We start from the raw sequence: 15,408 nt of genomic DNA on the forward strand, positions 1-15,408 counted from the left end.
CCCAGACTGAAGTGCAATGGCGCGATCTTGGCTCACTGCAACCTCCGTCTCCCCAGTTCAAGTGATTCTCCTGCTTCAGCCTCCCGACTAGCTAGGATTACAGGCAGATGCCACCACACCTGGCTACTTTTTTGTATTTTTAGTAGAGACAGAGTTTTGCCAGGTAGGCCAGGCTTATCTCGAACTCTTGGGCTCAAGTGATCCACCCACCTCAGCCTCCCAAAGTGCTGGGATTACAGGTGGTGAGCCACTGCACCCGACCAACTTGTATTTTCAAATACATTTTTGCTTTGAAATAATTTTAGATTTACACAAAAGTTGCAAAGATAGTACAAAGTCCCTGTATACCCCTCCATTCCCCTACTGTTAAAAACTTACTTAACAACATCTCCGCCAAGAGTTTTGTAGATCTTAACAATGGATGAAAAACACTGATTCTTCTTAACTCCCTCTCATACAGTGGATTCTCAATAAGAGCAATGTGTGTTATTGTCCCTATAGCAATTTATTTAATTATATGAATTACTGAGCTATGATCTATATGTCCCCCATCCCCATCAAGGTCCTAAGTAAAACCCTGGAGCCTCCATCCTTCCAGGTGAGTGCTCCAAGTTAATGAGCAAGTCTGTCCCTATAGAAGTTTTTTGTTTGTTTGTTTTTTGAGAAGGAGACTCACTCTGTCACCCAGGCTGGAGTACAGTGGTGCAATCCTGGATCACTACAACCTCTGCCTCCCAGGTTCAAGTGATTCTCCTGCTTCAGCCTCCCGAGTAGCCTGGATTACAGGTGCCTGCCACCACGTCTGGCTAATTTTTGTACTTTCAGTAGAGATGGGGTTTCACCATGTTGGCCAGGCTGATCTCAAACTCCTGACCCCAGGTGATCCACCCGCCTCAGCCTCCCAAAGTCCTGGGATTACAGGCATAAGCCACCGTGCCTGGCTACAGAAGTTTTTATGAGTCAGCCAGATCTTCCCCATATTCCTCTGTGTCACTATTAGTTGCCAGCCTAATACCCATTTCCTGCCATCTTCCTTGCTGACTAAAATTCAATTTCATTCAGAGTAGCAATGTGCCAACTAAATACATTGTCAGGCTCCTTTGCAGCTAGAAACAATTGTGTGACACAGTTCTGGCCAACAAGATAGGAATTCTCCTGGGGGGTTCTGGGAAACTGTCCTAGTTCCCCAAAATAAGAAACAAAAGCACCAAGGGCTGTCCTTCTCTTATCTTCTTTCTCATTTAAATCATTCACAATGGCCAGAGCTGCAGCAGCTATCTTGTAGCCATGAGGCAAAGGCCACAAAGATTATAGAAATGTTGGTCCTGTTGATACTGAGCTGCTAAACAGACACCACCTACTTACATATTTCTTGTGATGTGAGAAAAATCCTTATTTGTTTAGGACATTGTAGTTGAAGTTTTTCTAATTTGTAGTTGAACACGCTCATAGCAGATAAGTTCATTCAATCCAAACCTTAACCTACACAAGGTGGAGGAGAAAGGGGAGAAATGCAGCTGAGGGTAAAGCACTATTCCCAAAGCACTGGGAAATCCAATGGCCTCGCTAGTGAGCTGCAACAACAGCAAGTCGCTAAGTAAAGAGAAAAGGTGGCTGTGTAGGAAAGGAACGGGATAACTACTGAGTCCACGCCTGGACAAAAATGGCATCAGAAATTCCATATGGTAGGTAACATTCTAGGATGAATAAAGCCCATGTGTGTGTGTGTGATAAAACAATCACTTTTTTTTTTTTTTTGAGACAGAGTTTCACTCTTGTTGCCCAGGCTGGAGTGCAATGGCGAGATCTCGGCTCACTGCAACCTCTGCCTCCCGGATTCAAGCAATTCTACTGTCTCAGCCTCCCGAGTAGCTGGGATTACAGGCATGTGCCACCACACCTGGCTAATTTTGTATTTTTAGTAGAGGTGGGGTTTCTCCATGTTGGTCAGGCTGGTCTCAAACTCCTGACCTCAGGTGATTCACCTGCCTCGGCCTCCCAAAGTGCTGGGATTACAGGTGTGAGCCACCGAGCCTGGCCTAAAACAATCACTTTTATAATGGCTTCACTGACACTTGGTTAAATACCGATGTGTTAGCCACAGATGAGCACTGTGGATACTGAGTGGTAAATTATTAATGCAAATTTTCCATAGGAAGTCAACTGGGAATGTGTTTCCATTAAAATCAAGAAGAAAATTAATTTAGAGGTCACTCATTCTCAGCACACATATGGCTTTATATATATATATATATATATATATATTTTTTTTTTTTTTGAGATGGAGTCTCGCTCTGTTGCCCAGGGTGGAGTGCAGTGGCACGATCTCAGCTCACTGCAAGCTCCGCCCCCCGGGTTCAGGCCATTCTCCTGCCTCAGCCTCCCCATCAGCTGGGACTACAGGTGCTTGCCGCCATGCCCAGCTAATTTTTTGTATTTTTAGGAGAGACGGGGTTTCACCGTGTTAGCCAGGATGGTCTCGCTCTCCTGACCTCGTGATCTGCCCGCCTCGGCCTCCCAAAGTGCTGGGATTACAGGCGTGAGCCACCGCGCCCAGCCAACCATATGTGTATGGTTATATATATATATATATATATATATATATATATATATATGTAAATATATACTTTCTTCCTGTATTGGCCATACGCTGGGGAGAAATCCAGCCAAACCCACTTGAAGGAGGAAGAAAATTTAATTTATGCAGCACCTAACATGTCATGGATTGAACTCAGCTAGAAAGGAAACATCTTCAATGAGGCCCTTTAGTAATTCAGCATGAACAATTAAATGAGTCAGAAAGGCAAGTCACTGAAGTTCAGGCTGCAGAGGCAGGGTGAGTGTGTTCTGTCTAGCTTACCTTGGAACAATGAGGACAATGCCAGGATTCAGGGCCTTAATCTATAACCTTGTGCTCTGGTTATTCTTAGTATATAGTTTGGCCAATATGTTACTGAGGTAATAGAGACATACACTGAAGATACAAACAAGGTCATTTTCCTGCTACAAAATCCCTGTTGATGGATTCATTTGGATGAATCCATCGAGGGAAGAGGTCTGAGGCCTTCCCTGGTAAAAGGAAGATGGAGAAATAGACAAATAAAAGAGGTGGAGAAATTGCAAAGGGCGAGAGACTGACTGACCTCAGTAGCTTTCTGGCTGAGTCCCTGAAGCAGCAGCACGACCACATGTATGGCAGCTCTGCGTACTTGAACTTCACCGTCTGTTTTGGCCACAGCTATCAGGCAAGCTGTTACCTAGGAGGATGAAGGAAGATGAAGTTGATAAGAATCAGAGTTGCATAATTACCTATAACCTTTCAACTGTATTCCACTTACTACACATTCATCAAGAGCAATCTGGCTTAGAGAGGGCTGGATAGTTGCTTAATCCTCAACAAAGAGGGTGAGATCTAGTGGGAGAGATCTTGATGCAGTCTGGCTTTTCTGGTAGAGGACAAAATCTGGTTTGGAATTCAAGAACAAGATTAGAGTGGAAAGGAATATGTGTACTGTATATTATATGTATTTTTTAAAAGGTAAGGTCAAATGCTAATATTTCCACAAAAGTGAGAAGAACTGTTAATTGTCCCCCTTTAAGAACATCAAATCAAAGGAAAAAAGATGGTCCAAACCATAGCTGTTTCTAGAGACTGAGGATCATGGGGATTTAGTTAAGGAGACTTCAGAGTTCACAGCCTGGCATGAACGTGAATGTACCATTGATGAAAGTTTCAGCCCAGGGATAAAGAATTACAGAAATATTCTAACTAATCTTCTTCAGCATGTCCAGATATTCGAGTCCTACAAATGTAGCGTACACCCGATGTGAGTCAGCAGGGGTCACTTTCAGAGACTTCCTGAATATGGAATAGGTCTTTCTGTGCTCAATTACTTTATGTATTTTTTCTGTTTTGTTTTGTTTGAGACAGGGTCTCACTCTGTCACCCAGGCTGGAGTGCAGTGTTGCAATCAGGGCTCATTGCAGCCTTGACCTCCTGGGCGCAAGTGACCCTCCCACCTCAGCCTCCCAAGTAGCTAAGACTACAGGTGTGCGCCACCATGCCTGGCTAAGTTGATTATTTTTTGTAGAGATGAGGTTTTACCATGTTGCCCAGCTGGTCTTGAACTCCTGGGCTTATGCAATCCTCCTGCCTTGGCCTCCCAAGGTGCTAGGATTACAGGTGTGAGCCACCGTGTCCAGCCTGTGCTCAGTTACTTTTTTTTTTTTTTTTTGAGACAGAGTCTCGCTCTGTCACCCAGGCTGGAGTGCAGTGGTGCAATGTCAGCTCACTGCAACCTCTGCCTCCTAGGTTCAAGTGATTCTCCTGAGTAGCTGGGACTACAGATGCACACAACCATGCCTAATTTTTTTTTTTTTTTTTTGAGACAGAGTCTCACTCTGTCGCCCAGGCTGGAGAGCAGTGGCGCGATCTGGGCTTACTGCAAGCTCCGCCTCCCGGGTTCACGCCATTCTCCTGCCTCAACCTCCCGAGTAGCTGGGACTACAGGCGCCTGCCACCACACCTGGCTAATTTTTTGTATTTTTAGTAGAGACGGGGTTTCACCATGTTAGCCAGGATGGTCTCAATCTCCTGACCTCGTGATCTGCCCACCTCGGCCTCCCAAAGTGCTGGGATTACAGGCGTGAGCCACTGTGCCCGGCCCACCTAAATTTTTGTATTTTTAGTAGAGATGGAGTTTCGCTATGTTGGCCAGGTTGGTCTCGAACTCCTGACTTCAGGTGACCTGCCCGCCTCGGCCTCCCAAAGTGCTGGGATTACAGGCATGAGTTACTGTGCCTGGCCAGTGCTCAATTACTTTAAAAGACCATACTATCACAGGAAAGAAAGACTGGAAATTACTTGCAAAACTCATATATAGTTAATTATGTCATAAAATCAAACAGTTGAATGTAACAGCCACTGTACCCCTGCCTGGCTCCTGGTAGGCAGAAAAATGTTTTAAAATCTCAACGAAGAGATACAATTAACAAGAATGACAACAAACCTTTCTGAGGCATTCATGTAAGATTTAAAAAGAGAAAAAAAAATTTTTGAAAGTGTGACCAATGGCAGCAACAATCTGAAGGTATGTCTAACTTATTCAACTGGTCTCTCATATACTTTTTTTTTTTTTGAGACAGGGTCTTGCTCTGTCACCCAGGCTGGAGTACAGTGGTACAATCTTGGCTCACTGCAACCTCTGCCTCCTGGGTTCAAGTGATTCTGGTGCCTCAGTCTCCTGAGTGGGTAGGACTACAGGCGCATGTCACCATGCCCGGTTAATTTTTTGTATTTTTTGGTAGAGGCAGGGTTTCACCATGTTGGCCAGGCTGGTCTCGAACTCCTGACCTCAAGTGATCTGCCTGCCTTGGCCTCCCAAAGTGCTGGGATTACAGACGTGAGCCACCGCGCCTGGCCTCTCACATACTTTTGTTATTGGACTTACTGTGTGAATATATTTCTTGGCCAGTGAGTGGAAGGATATCTAATTATGATAGGAAAATAGCCAGTCTGTGTTTAGAAACACGTGCGAATACAAATCATGTTTAAAGAATGGTGAATATGAGAACAAGTGAGGAAATAGGCTTGTGCAGAAATTTTAACTACACAGGTTGTATTTTTCACAGCTTTCAAACAATTGGGCATAGTTCAAAGTATCTAATTAATCAGTGATGGCAGAGAGATTAGAAGAACTAGCTCGTTCTTAAGTATAATTGCGTCTGTGATGCACGGGCATTTAATCAAGTTGTGCATCTATCAGACAAACATGCAGCTTGCAAGTGAAGGAAAATCCCAGAGGAGTCCAACCCTTTGGGGGCTGTTTTCAGTAAGACCCAGCAAGCTGTTCTGCCTTTGACCTGGGACCCCCGACCCTAAGGCCAGCAGTGGCTTCCATGCCTCTGGCATTAACAGTAGAAGCAATTCAGTCCTAAGAGGAATTCCTTGGGCAACCTCCAAACAGGCAACAATATAATAGCTACCTCCACTTAGTATTTACAAGGTAAGAGCTGAAACCAGAGAAACAAGTTAGAGCTAGGTCTGAGTCCCTCTTGACACAGGGAAGTAAAATTTATTTGGTCTGATGGCTAAATTATGGAAGCCAGCCTAAGGCCATGGACCGAGCAGAGGGTCTTAGGCATTGTGTTTGCTCTCCTCTACATTTAGCTTTGGGCCCCTGCTTCCACGTTTGGCAGACCAAGGCTCCCTGGCCTAGAACCATGTTGGTGTCTGCCTTTGTCACCTCTGTTCTGCCTCTCTTTGCTGAGCGGGTCATGCTTCTGCCTCAGCTCTCAATGTAAGGCCGGCTCTCACAGTTGGGCATTTGGGCATTAATCCCACAGTTGGGATGTCCAGGCAGAAGCATCCTGCCCGGAAAAGGGCTTGCCCTTCAAGGGCAATCCTTTTTTTTTTTGAGATGGAATCTCACTCTGTCGCCCAGGCTGGAGTGTAGTAGCACGATCTCAGCTCACAGCAACCTCTGCTTCCAGGGTTCAAGCAATCCTCCCACCTCAGCCTCCCTAGTAGCTAGGACTATAGGCATGCACCACCATGCCCAGCCTTCTTCTTCTTCTTCTTCTTTTTTTTTTTTTTTTGAGACAAGGTCTCACTGTGTCACCCAGGCTGGAATGCAGTGGCATGATCTCAGCTCACTGCAGCCTTGACCTCCCAGGCTCTGGCGCTCCTCCCACCTCAGCCTCCTGAGTAGCTGGGACTACAGGCGTGTACCACTACGCACAGCTAATTTGTGTAGTTTTTGTAGAGATGGAGTTTTGCTATGTTGCCCAGGTTGGTCTCAAACTCCTGGACTCAAGTGATTTGCCTGCCTCAGTTTCCCAAAGTGCTGGGATTCCAGGCATGAACCACTGCACCCCGGTCAAGGCCAATTCTTGAATCCCCGTGCTACCTTGAAGGTATGACTGAGACAGGAGCTAGTTATGACAAGCCTTGCTGAAATCAGCTGAAATAGCCTCCTGTTTGCTATGGGCTGTTAGTGACTTATGCGCCAGACTCTACCAAACCCATCTGCAGTCAGCCATCCAGGACAATCAGGAAAAGACCCGAGAACAGAAAAGCATTTGGGAAACTTCCTCAACCCCTCTGTCACCAGGACCAAATCATGTGAAATGTATAATGGTCTGTCACGCAAAATGCTTTTTGAGGATCAGAATTTTAATATGGTCTTACGGATATCATCTAAAGATAAGAACAGCCTTCAGTTCAGGTCAAGCACCCATAACCAGCTTGTAATGCTGCTCTCCAGCAGACCAGTGGGACAGACCCCTTGTCCAACACTAGAAGTGGGGAGGATGTAGGCCACTCTCTTCTATGTATCCAGGCTGGAAAAGTCGCTTCATGGCTAGTCTCTCACCTCCAACCCCAACGACATAATGAACACTGAGTTCTACCTCTAAAAACCTTGGTGAAATAGATAGATGATGTAAGGTCTTTACTAATTTACGAATTGGTGTATTATTTCTATTCTCTAAGTCCTCTCAGAGGGCAGAAATCCAATCCTTTTTTTTTTTTTGAGGCAGAGTCTTGGTCTGTAGCCCAGGCTGGAGTACAGTGGCGTGCTCGCAGCTTACTGCAACCTTTGCCTCCTGGGTTCAAGTGATTCTTGTCTCAGCCTCCTGAGTAGCTACATGTGCCTGCCACCACACCTGGCTAATTTTTGTATTTTTAGTAGAGAGAGGGTTTTGCCATGCTGGCCAGGCTAGCCTCAAACTCCTGACCTCAAATGATTGCCCACCTTGGCCTCCTAAAGTGTTGGGATTACAGGCGTGAGCCACTGTGCCCAGCCAGAAATTCATCCTTTTGTCACCTGCTCTGAGTAAACCATACTATGGAAAGCTTTCTCTTCACTGGCTAAATCAGTAAATTGTGTCCACTTCTGAAAGCCATCCAGAGAGAAAGATGCTGATTGCTTTGGAAGCATTAAAGGTCAGTTTCAGCAATTTAACACTTAATAAGAGCCAAGAGAAATAAGGAAAAACATCACTCCCAAAACAGCTGGCACACACCAAGCATAACCAGAACTATATAAATAAAGATAATACAAATGGCAAGATTACCAAAAACTGACTTTGGAAAATTCCAAGTGAGAAGTTGCCAGAATTGAGATATGTATCAAGGAAGCATGACTTTAATTTTCCAACTGCATCTTCATCCATTTTCCTAAAGCTTCCTTTATTAAAATTCAGTTGGTTTGCTAACTTGTCTGCAACTTTGCCATCTATAAACCAGGAAACCTTAACAGCAAAGACAGTGTGACCAGTCATTCTCAGGAGCTTGGCTTACTCAACCTGCCATGAAAGAAACCATGGCAGATACTTTAGCTTCCTTGGGGTTTCCCAGAACATCTATCTCAGGCCTCATCTCAGGGGTCTACGTATCCTCCAACTGCACTGATTGTGGCAAAACTGGTAATAAATTCAGGTCATTCCATGGGATCAGAGGCAGTGGCTTTATATCAGCCCCCAAAGCTCAGGTACGTGGAATTCTGGGCACCATGTTAAAAGGAGACTGGACTTGTCACCTGGGACACATCTTATTTGCTGTAGTGAGGACAGGCCTCTCACTGTGGTTCACTTAAATCATATTTACTTCTCATAGAGAGTGATAAAGATGAAGAACCTATCAAGATTTGGTTTTAAGCGACACAAACTTTGACAAGAACAAGGAGAAATTGAAAAAAAAAATGTTATCTACAGGTTAATTCTTGACATCAACAGAGAGGAAAAACCTGAATTCCTAGTACAGTGACTGTGGAAGGGTTGAGCCTATACTTTATATTCCTTCCCGACCAGCTGGCATCATCATAGCAGACAGTGCCCAAATCTGGATTACCCAATAGTTAGGATAACTTTCTTCAGCTGCCAAAGAGCTATAGCCAGAGAGGAAGGGCACTGATGCCCCCAGACCACATCACGTTAGAAGGGACTACGGTGGCTGGTTTGTTCAATTTCATTTTCTTCTGCTTATTATTTTTAATAGGTGTAATTCACTTTATTATTCTTGTATGAAAGCTTATGCTGTAACCACAGCTGGAGCCTGGGTCCTCTGCATGGAGGCTCTGGTGTGGGTCTTGATGAGATGGTCAGTGCATTCCTGACAGGGAGGCTTGGTGAATAGTCTCTTTCCAGAGGTTGGGGGTCAGGCAGCTATAGGTCCTGGAGATGGCATCAAAGGTGGCCTTGGTGAAGTTGTCCAAGGTGGCAGTGCAGCCCCTGGCTGAGGTGTAGCAGTTGTCAATACCAGCCATCAGCAGCAGCATCTTGGGCACAGGAGTCAAGATGATGCCATTGTCCCTGGGGGCAGGGATAAGGTGTACTATCCCAGAGCTACAGCAGCCTGTCACCATACAGGGGGTGGTGTAGGACTTGCTGACCTTGTTCCTCCAGTAACCTCTTCACATAGGGACAATGGAAAGCTTGGCCAGGATGATGGTCCCTTGGATGGCAGTAGTAACCTCCTTGAAGCACTTAACACCTAGAACGATGTAGCTATCATAGTCCCTAACAGTAACAAATGCCGTGAATCTGGTGCGCTGGCCAGTGTGGGTCTGTTTCTACACAAGCATAATCTTCAAAACCTCACCCATGAGAGATGCCCCCTGCAAAAGGCCAATGATATCACACTCCTCGATGGGCAGGGAGAAGACATAGGTCTCCAGGGACTTGATCTTCATGTCCTTGACCAGAAGGCCCAGCTTGGTGATGGGTATCCACTCCTTGGCCTCAGTCATGCCTCTGTGAGTTCCATAGCCTCAACTCTAGCCTTGACCATGGCCATGAGCCCAGTCCTGCATGCTTCTACCAAAGCCTCTGAGGAAGCCATGGCAGTTTTCCATTTAGGGTCTCCAGGGCCTCCAGGACCTCCCGCCACACTGGCGTCATCCTCCAGTTTGGTGATTTCTCAGAAAGGAAGCTGTTCAATTTTATCTCAAAACAGATTATGCTTCTCCTCTTCCTCTGCTTGGCTAACACTTGATCAACATAACCTTCTTGATGCCCTGACAAGTTAACCCAGGGTCCCAGCTCTGGGTCCCCCAGTGCTTGGTGCTGGCTCTATTGTGTCACTCCTATCCACTGTCAATTTACTCCTCTGCGTTTCACACATGCTACTGAGACTTCCTTAAGGGAAGAGATTGGGTCCTTTATTTGTGTCTTCTAGCATACTTGCCAGATAACAGATGCTCACGAAGGAGAATTCCTTCTGTTCGCAAAGACAAGTTTCCCAAAGCTCAAGTTCCTTCTCTACTAGCACACCCTGGAACTAAGCAATTCTGAGACTTCAAGAGCTTTCATGGTACACTGAAAGAACTTTCCTAGAAGAAGCCACAGTAACTTCTTATTTTATTTACTTATTTTTGAGACAGAGTCTCTCTCTGTTGCCCAGGCTGGAGTACAGTGGTGTGATCTCAGTTCACTGCAACCTCTGCCACCTGGGTTCAAGTGATTCTCCTGTCTCAGCCTCCCGAGTAGCTGGGATTACGGGTGCCTGCCACCAAATGGGGCTAATTTTTGTATTGTTAGTAGAGATGCGGTTTCACCATGTTGACCAGGCTGGTCTCCAACTCCTGACCTCAGGTGATCTGCCTGTCTCGGCCTCCCAAAGTGGTGAGATTACAGGCATGAGCCACCACGCCTGGCAACAGTAACTTTTTTTTTTTTTTTTTGAGATGGAGCCTTGTTCTGTTGCCCAGGCTGGAGTGCAGTGGTGCGATCTTGGCCCACTGGAACCTCAGCCTCCGAGTTCAAGCAATTCTCTGCCTCAGCCTCCCCAGTAGCTGGGATTACAGGTGCCTGCCACCATGCCCAACTAATTTTTTGTATTTTTAGTAGAGACGGGGTTTACCATCTTGGCTAGGCTGGTCTTGAACTCCTGACCTCAGGTGATCCACCCGCCTCGGCCTCCCAAAGGGCTGGGATTATAGGCATGAGCCACCGCACCCGGCCAACAGTAACTTTTTAAAAGAAGTTAGATCGGCTGGACACTGTGGCTCATGCCTGTAATCCTAGCACTTTGGGAGGCTGAGGCGGGTGGGTTGCCTGAACTCAGGAGTTTGAGACCAGCCTGAGCAACATGGTGAAACCCTGCCTCTACTAAAAATAGAAAAAAATTAGCTGGGCATGGTGGTGCATGCTTGTAGTCCCAGCTACTTGAGAGGCTGAGGCAAGAGAATTGCTTGAACCCAGGAAGCAGAGATTGCAGTGAGTTGAGATAGCACCACCGTACTACAGCCTGGGCGACAGAGCGAGGCTCTGTCTCCATAAATGAATGAATGAATAAATGAATGAATGAGGCAGGGCACGGTGGCTCACGCCTACATCCCAGCACTTTGGGAGGCCAAGATGGGTGGATCACGAGGTCAGGAGATTCAGACCATCCTGGCTAACACAGTGAAACCCCATCTCTACTAAAAATACAAAAAAATTAGCCAGGCGTGATGGCAGGCGTCTGTACTCCCAGCTACTCGGGAGGCTGAGGCAGGAGGCGAAGCTTGCAGTGAGCCAAGATCACGCCACTGCACTCCAGCCTGGGCGACTGAGCGAGACTCCGTCTCGAAAAAAAAAAGAAAGAATGAATGAATGAACGAATGAAGTTAGATCATTTCATTCTTCTGCCCTGGCTTCCCATCTCACTCACAGGGAAAGCCAAAGTCCACACAAGGCTCCACTGGGACTGGCCACTGCCTTTCTGGTGCCAACTCCTGTTCTTCTTCTCTGAAGCCACACTGGCCTTACTGTTCTCCAGCACGTGAAAACTGCACCTGTCGCAGGGCCTCTGCACTCACATCTCCCTCCACCTGGAATGTTCCGTCCCTAGGTTTCTGGATCAACCAACCCATTGCTTCCTTATATCTTTGCTCAAAGGTCACTTCTCAGCTGGGCACAGTGACTCATTCCTGTAATCCCAGCACTTTGGCAGGCTGAGGCGGGCAGGTTGCATGAGCTCAGGAGTTTGAGACCAGCCTGGGCAACATGGTAAAACCCCATCTCTACTAAAACAATACAAAAAAAATTAGCTGGGTGTGGAGGCACACGCCTGTAGTCCCAGCTACTTGGGAGGCTGAGGCAAGAGAATTGCGTGAACCCAGGAGGTGGAGGTTGCAGTGAGCCGAGATCACACCACTGCACTCCAGCCTGGGCGACAGAGCAAAACTGTATCAAAAAAAAAAGTCACTAGTCAGGAAAGCTTTTCCCGTCCATCTGAGACAATAGCAAACTCCCTTTGGGCCCCTTATCTTACTAAATTTATCCCGAGTAGCGTGTGCCACCACACCTGGCTAATTTTTGTAGTTTTTGGTAGAGATGGGATTTGACCATGTTGCCCAGGCTGGTCTTGAACTCCTGACCTCAAGTGATCTGTTCACCTTGGCCTCCCAAAGTGTTGAGATTACAGGTCTGAGTCACCGTGCCCAGCCTTGCTATGATTATCATTGAAACACGTAGGAACTAGCCTTCCCAACCATCCTTCTCCGCTCTTCATTCAATATTGTATTAATCAGCCAACACCTAGCATCCACTATGTGATAGGTACTAGGGGGTATGACAAGGTGAATCAAGATGGGTTCTGCCCTTGTTGTGCTCACAATTTACTAATGACCATGAACATTCCTGGGATTGATTCTGTAGAAACAGTCCAGGTCTCTAGAAGTGGGGCAGGATCACTGGACAAGAGGTTTGCCAGGAAGACACCCCAAAGCAGCAGCTCCTCATCTCAGGTTTTTTTTAAAAAATTTTAAATTTTTGCCGGGCGCGGTGGCTCACGCCTGTAATCCCAGCACTTTGGGAGGTCGAGGCGGGCGGATCACAAGGTCAGGAGGAAGAGACCATCCTGGCTAACAGGTGAAACCGCGTCTCTACTAAAAATACAGAAAAATTAGCCGGGCGTAGTGGCGGGCGCCTGTAGTCCCAGCTACTTGGGAGGCTGAGGCAGGAGAATGGCGTGAACCTGGGAGGCGGAGCTTGCAGTGAGCCAAGATGGCGCCACTGCACTCCAGCCTGGGCGACAGAGCGAGACTCCGTCTCAAAAAAAAAAAAAAAAAAAAAAATTTTAAATTTTTAAAATTTTATTTTATTTTATTTTTTGAGATCGAGTCTTGCTCTGTTGCCAGGCTGGAGTGTAGTGGTGCGATATTGGTTCACTGCAACCTCCACCTCCCGGGTTCAAGCAATTTTCCTACCTCAGCTTCCTGAGTAGCTGGGACTACAGGCGTGCACCACCATGCCCAGCTAATTTTTGTAATTTTTTTTTTAGTAGAAACGGGGTTTCACCATGTTGGCCAGGATGGTCTCGATCTCTTGACCTCGTGATCTGCCCACCTCAGCCTCCTAAAGCGCTGGGATTACAGGCATGAGCCACCACGCCTGGCCCTCACCTGTTTTAAGTTGAAACACAAAGGACATCCTAGGGTCACAAACGGTGCTTTTCTTTGTGTCAGCACCCATGGTAGGCAAACAACCTACTACCTATTTGCACTTCATTTCCAAAGGCTAAATAAGCAATGCTTGATTCTTGCTGTGAGCCAGGAAGCCATAAAGTAACATGGCCTTTCATAATGTGGCCCCTACCTGCGCTTTCTTGCCTTAGCTTCTGCCACCACTAACCCCCCACCCCTTCACTCCAGCATTTGGAACCTTCCTAAACATGTCAGGCCATCTCATGCCCTTTGCACAGCTGCTCCCTCTGCTGAAATGCTCACCTCTGCCTTTTTTTACCTGCCTAATTTCTACTTGTTCTCTGGATTCAGCTCCAAGGATTTCTTCCTCCAGGACATCTTTGCCAATACCCAAACTTGACCAAGGGACTCCTCAAAGGTGCTCCCATAGCACCTATCCCAGTGGACTGTAATTGTAATCACTGATGTCTGTGTCCACCAGATTACCCATACCCAGAAGGCAAGGTGGTATCTGACAGGGTTTTGTATCCTCAGCCCCTAACCCGGCAGTTGTTTTGAAAACATATGGCTGGGGACAGCTGAGGGACACTGATCACTCTGTTCTTCTTATTTCCTTTTTTTTTTTTTTTTTTTTTTAGACAGGGTCTTGTTCTGTCGTCCAGGCTGGGGTGCAGTGGCCAGCCTGGTCTTGAACTCCCAATCTCAGGTGATCTGCCTGCCTTGGCCTCCCAAAGTGCTGAGATTATAGGCGTGGGCCCTCTGCACCTGGCCTGAATTGTACACCTTAAATGGATGAATTGTATAGTGTGTGAAGTGTATCTCAGTAAAGCCATTATTTAAAAATAATAATATTGGCCGGGCGCGGTGGCTCACGCTTGTAATCCCAGCACTTTGGGAGGCCAAGGCGGGCGGATCACGAGGTCAGGAGATCGAGACCACGGTGAAACCCCGTCTCTACCAAAAATACAAAAAATTAGCCGGGCGTGGTGGCGGGCGCCTGTAGTCCCAGCTACTCGGAGAGGCTGAGGCAGGAGAATGGCGTGAACCCGGGAGGCGGAGCTTGCAGTGAGCCGAGATTGCGCCACTGCACTCCAGCCTGGGCGACAGAGCGAGACTCCGTCTCAAAAAAAAAAAAAAAAAAAAAAAAAAATAATAATATTTGGAGGGCTGGGCGAGATGGCTCACGCCTATAATCCCAGCACTTTGGGAGGCCCGAAGCAGGTGGATCACCTGAGGTCAGGAGTTCAAGACCAGCCTAGCCAAGATGGTGAAACCCCGTCTCTACTAAAAACACAAAAAATTACCCGGGCATGGTGGCAGGTGCCTGTAATCCCAGCTACTCGGGAGGCTGAGGCAGGAGAATCGCTTGAACCCGGGGGGTGGAGGTTGCAGTGAGCAAAGATCGCGCCACTGCACTCCAGCCTGGGCGACAGTGAGGCTGTCTCAAAAAAAAAAAAAAAAAAAAGAAAAAAAAAATTACAAATATTAGTCGGGTGTGGTGGCAGGCGCCTGTAATCCCAGCTACTTGGGAGGCTGTAGCAGAAGAATTGCTCGAACCCGGGAGGCGGAGGTTGCAGTGAGCCGAGATCACGCCATTGTACTCCAGTCTGGGCAACAGAGCGAGAATCCGTCTCAAAAAAAAATTGGGTTTGGTTCAGATCATGGACCAGCAACTTGTTTTAGTACTGTTTACAGTTCAGTTTGGTTTGGGTTATGTGAAGAGACCAAGAAAATAGGGAAAAAAAATGTGGGAATCATTTCAGTATCTGACCCAGAAAAGTTACACTAGTCTGAAATCTTCAGACAATATAACCAAATAGACCCATAAAAGCCTTCTCTTAAGTGTTACAAGTTAATACTACTAAAGAACAAGAGATTTGCTAAGTCCATCTAAAACAGGATGAGATGCCTAACGGTTCACATATATTAGAACACTTGGGTTTTAAGTAGGTACTTAAAGTTATTGTTTCTAACTTACTAAAAAAAAAAGAAGATACAA

The 15,408-nt window shown here is 46.6% G+C and overlaps 1 protein-coding gene across 2 annotated transcripts in view; it reads right to left on the minus strand.

Moving 5' to 3' along the window:
* TANGO6 (transport and golgi organization 6 homolog) overlaps positions 1–15,408 on the minus strand; it is a 263,274-nt gene that overhangs the window by 47,113 nt on the left and 200,753 nt on the right. Inside the window, exon 17 of one of the 2 annotated variants that reach the window (XM_055298415.2) lies at positions 3,144–3,257. The exons of the other annotated variant lie outside the window; for it this stretch is intronic. Within the exon in view, the coding sequence (XP_055154390.1) occupies positions 3,144–3,257 (114 nt within the window). The remainder of the gene's footprint in view (positions 1–3,143; positions 3,258–15,408) is intronic. 2 annotated transcript variants of the gene reach the window in all.

Source organism: Symphalangus syndactylus, chromosome 11 (genome assembly GCF_028878055.3).
Source record: "Symphalangus syndactylus isolate Jambi chromosome 11, NHGRI_mSymSyn1-v2.1_pri, whole genome shotgun sequence".
Classification (NCBI taxonomy): Eukaryota; Metazoa; Chordata; class Mammalia; order Primates; family Hylobatidae; genus Symphalangus; species Symphalangus syndactylus.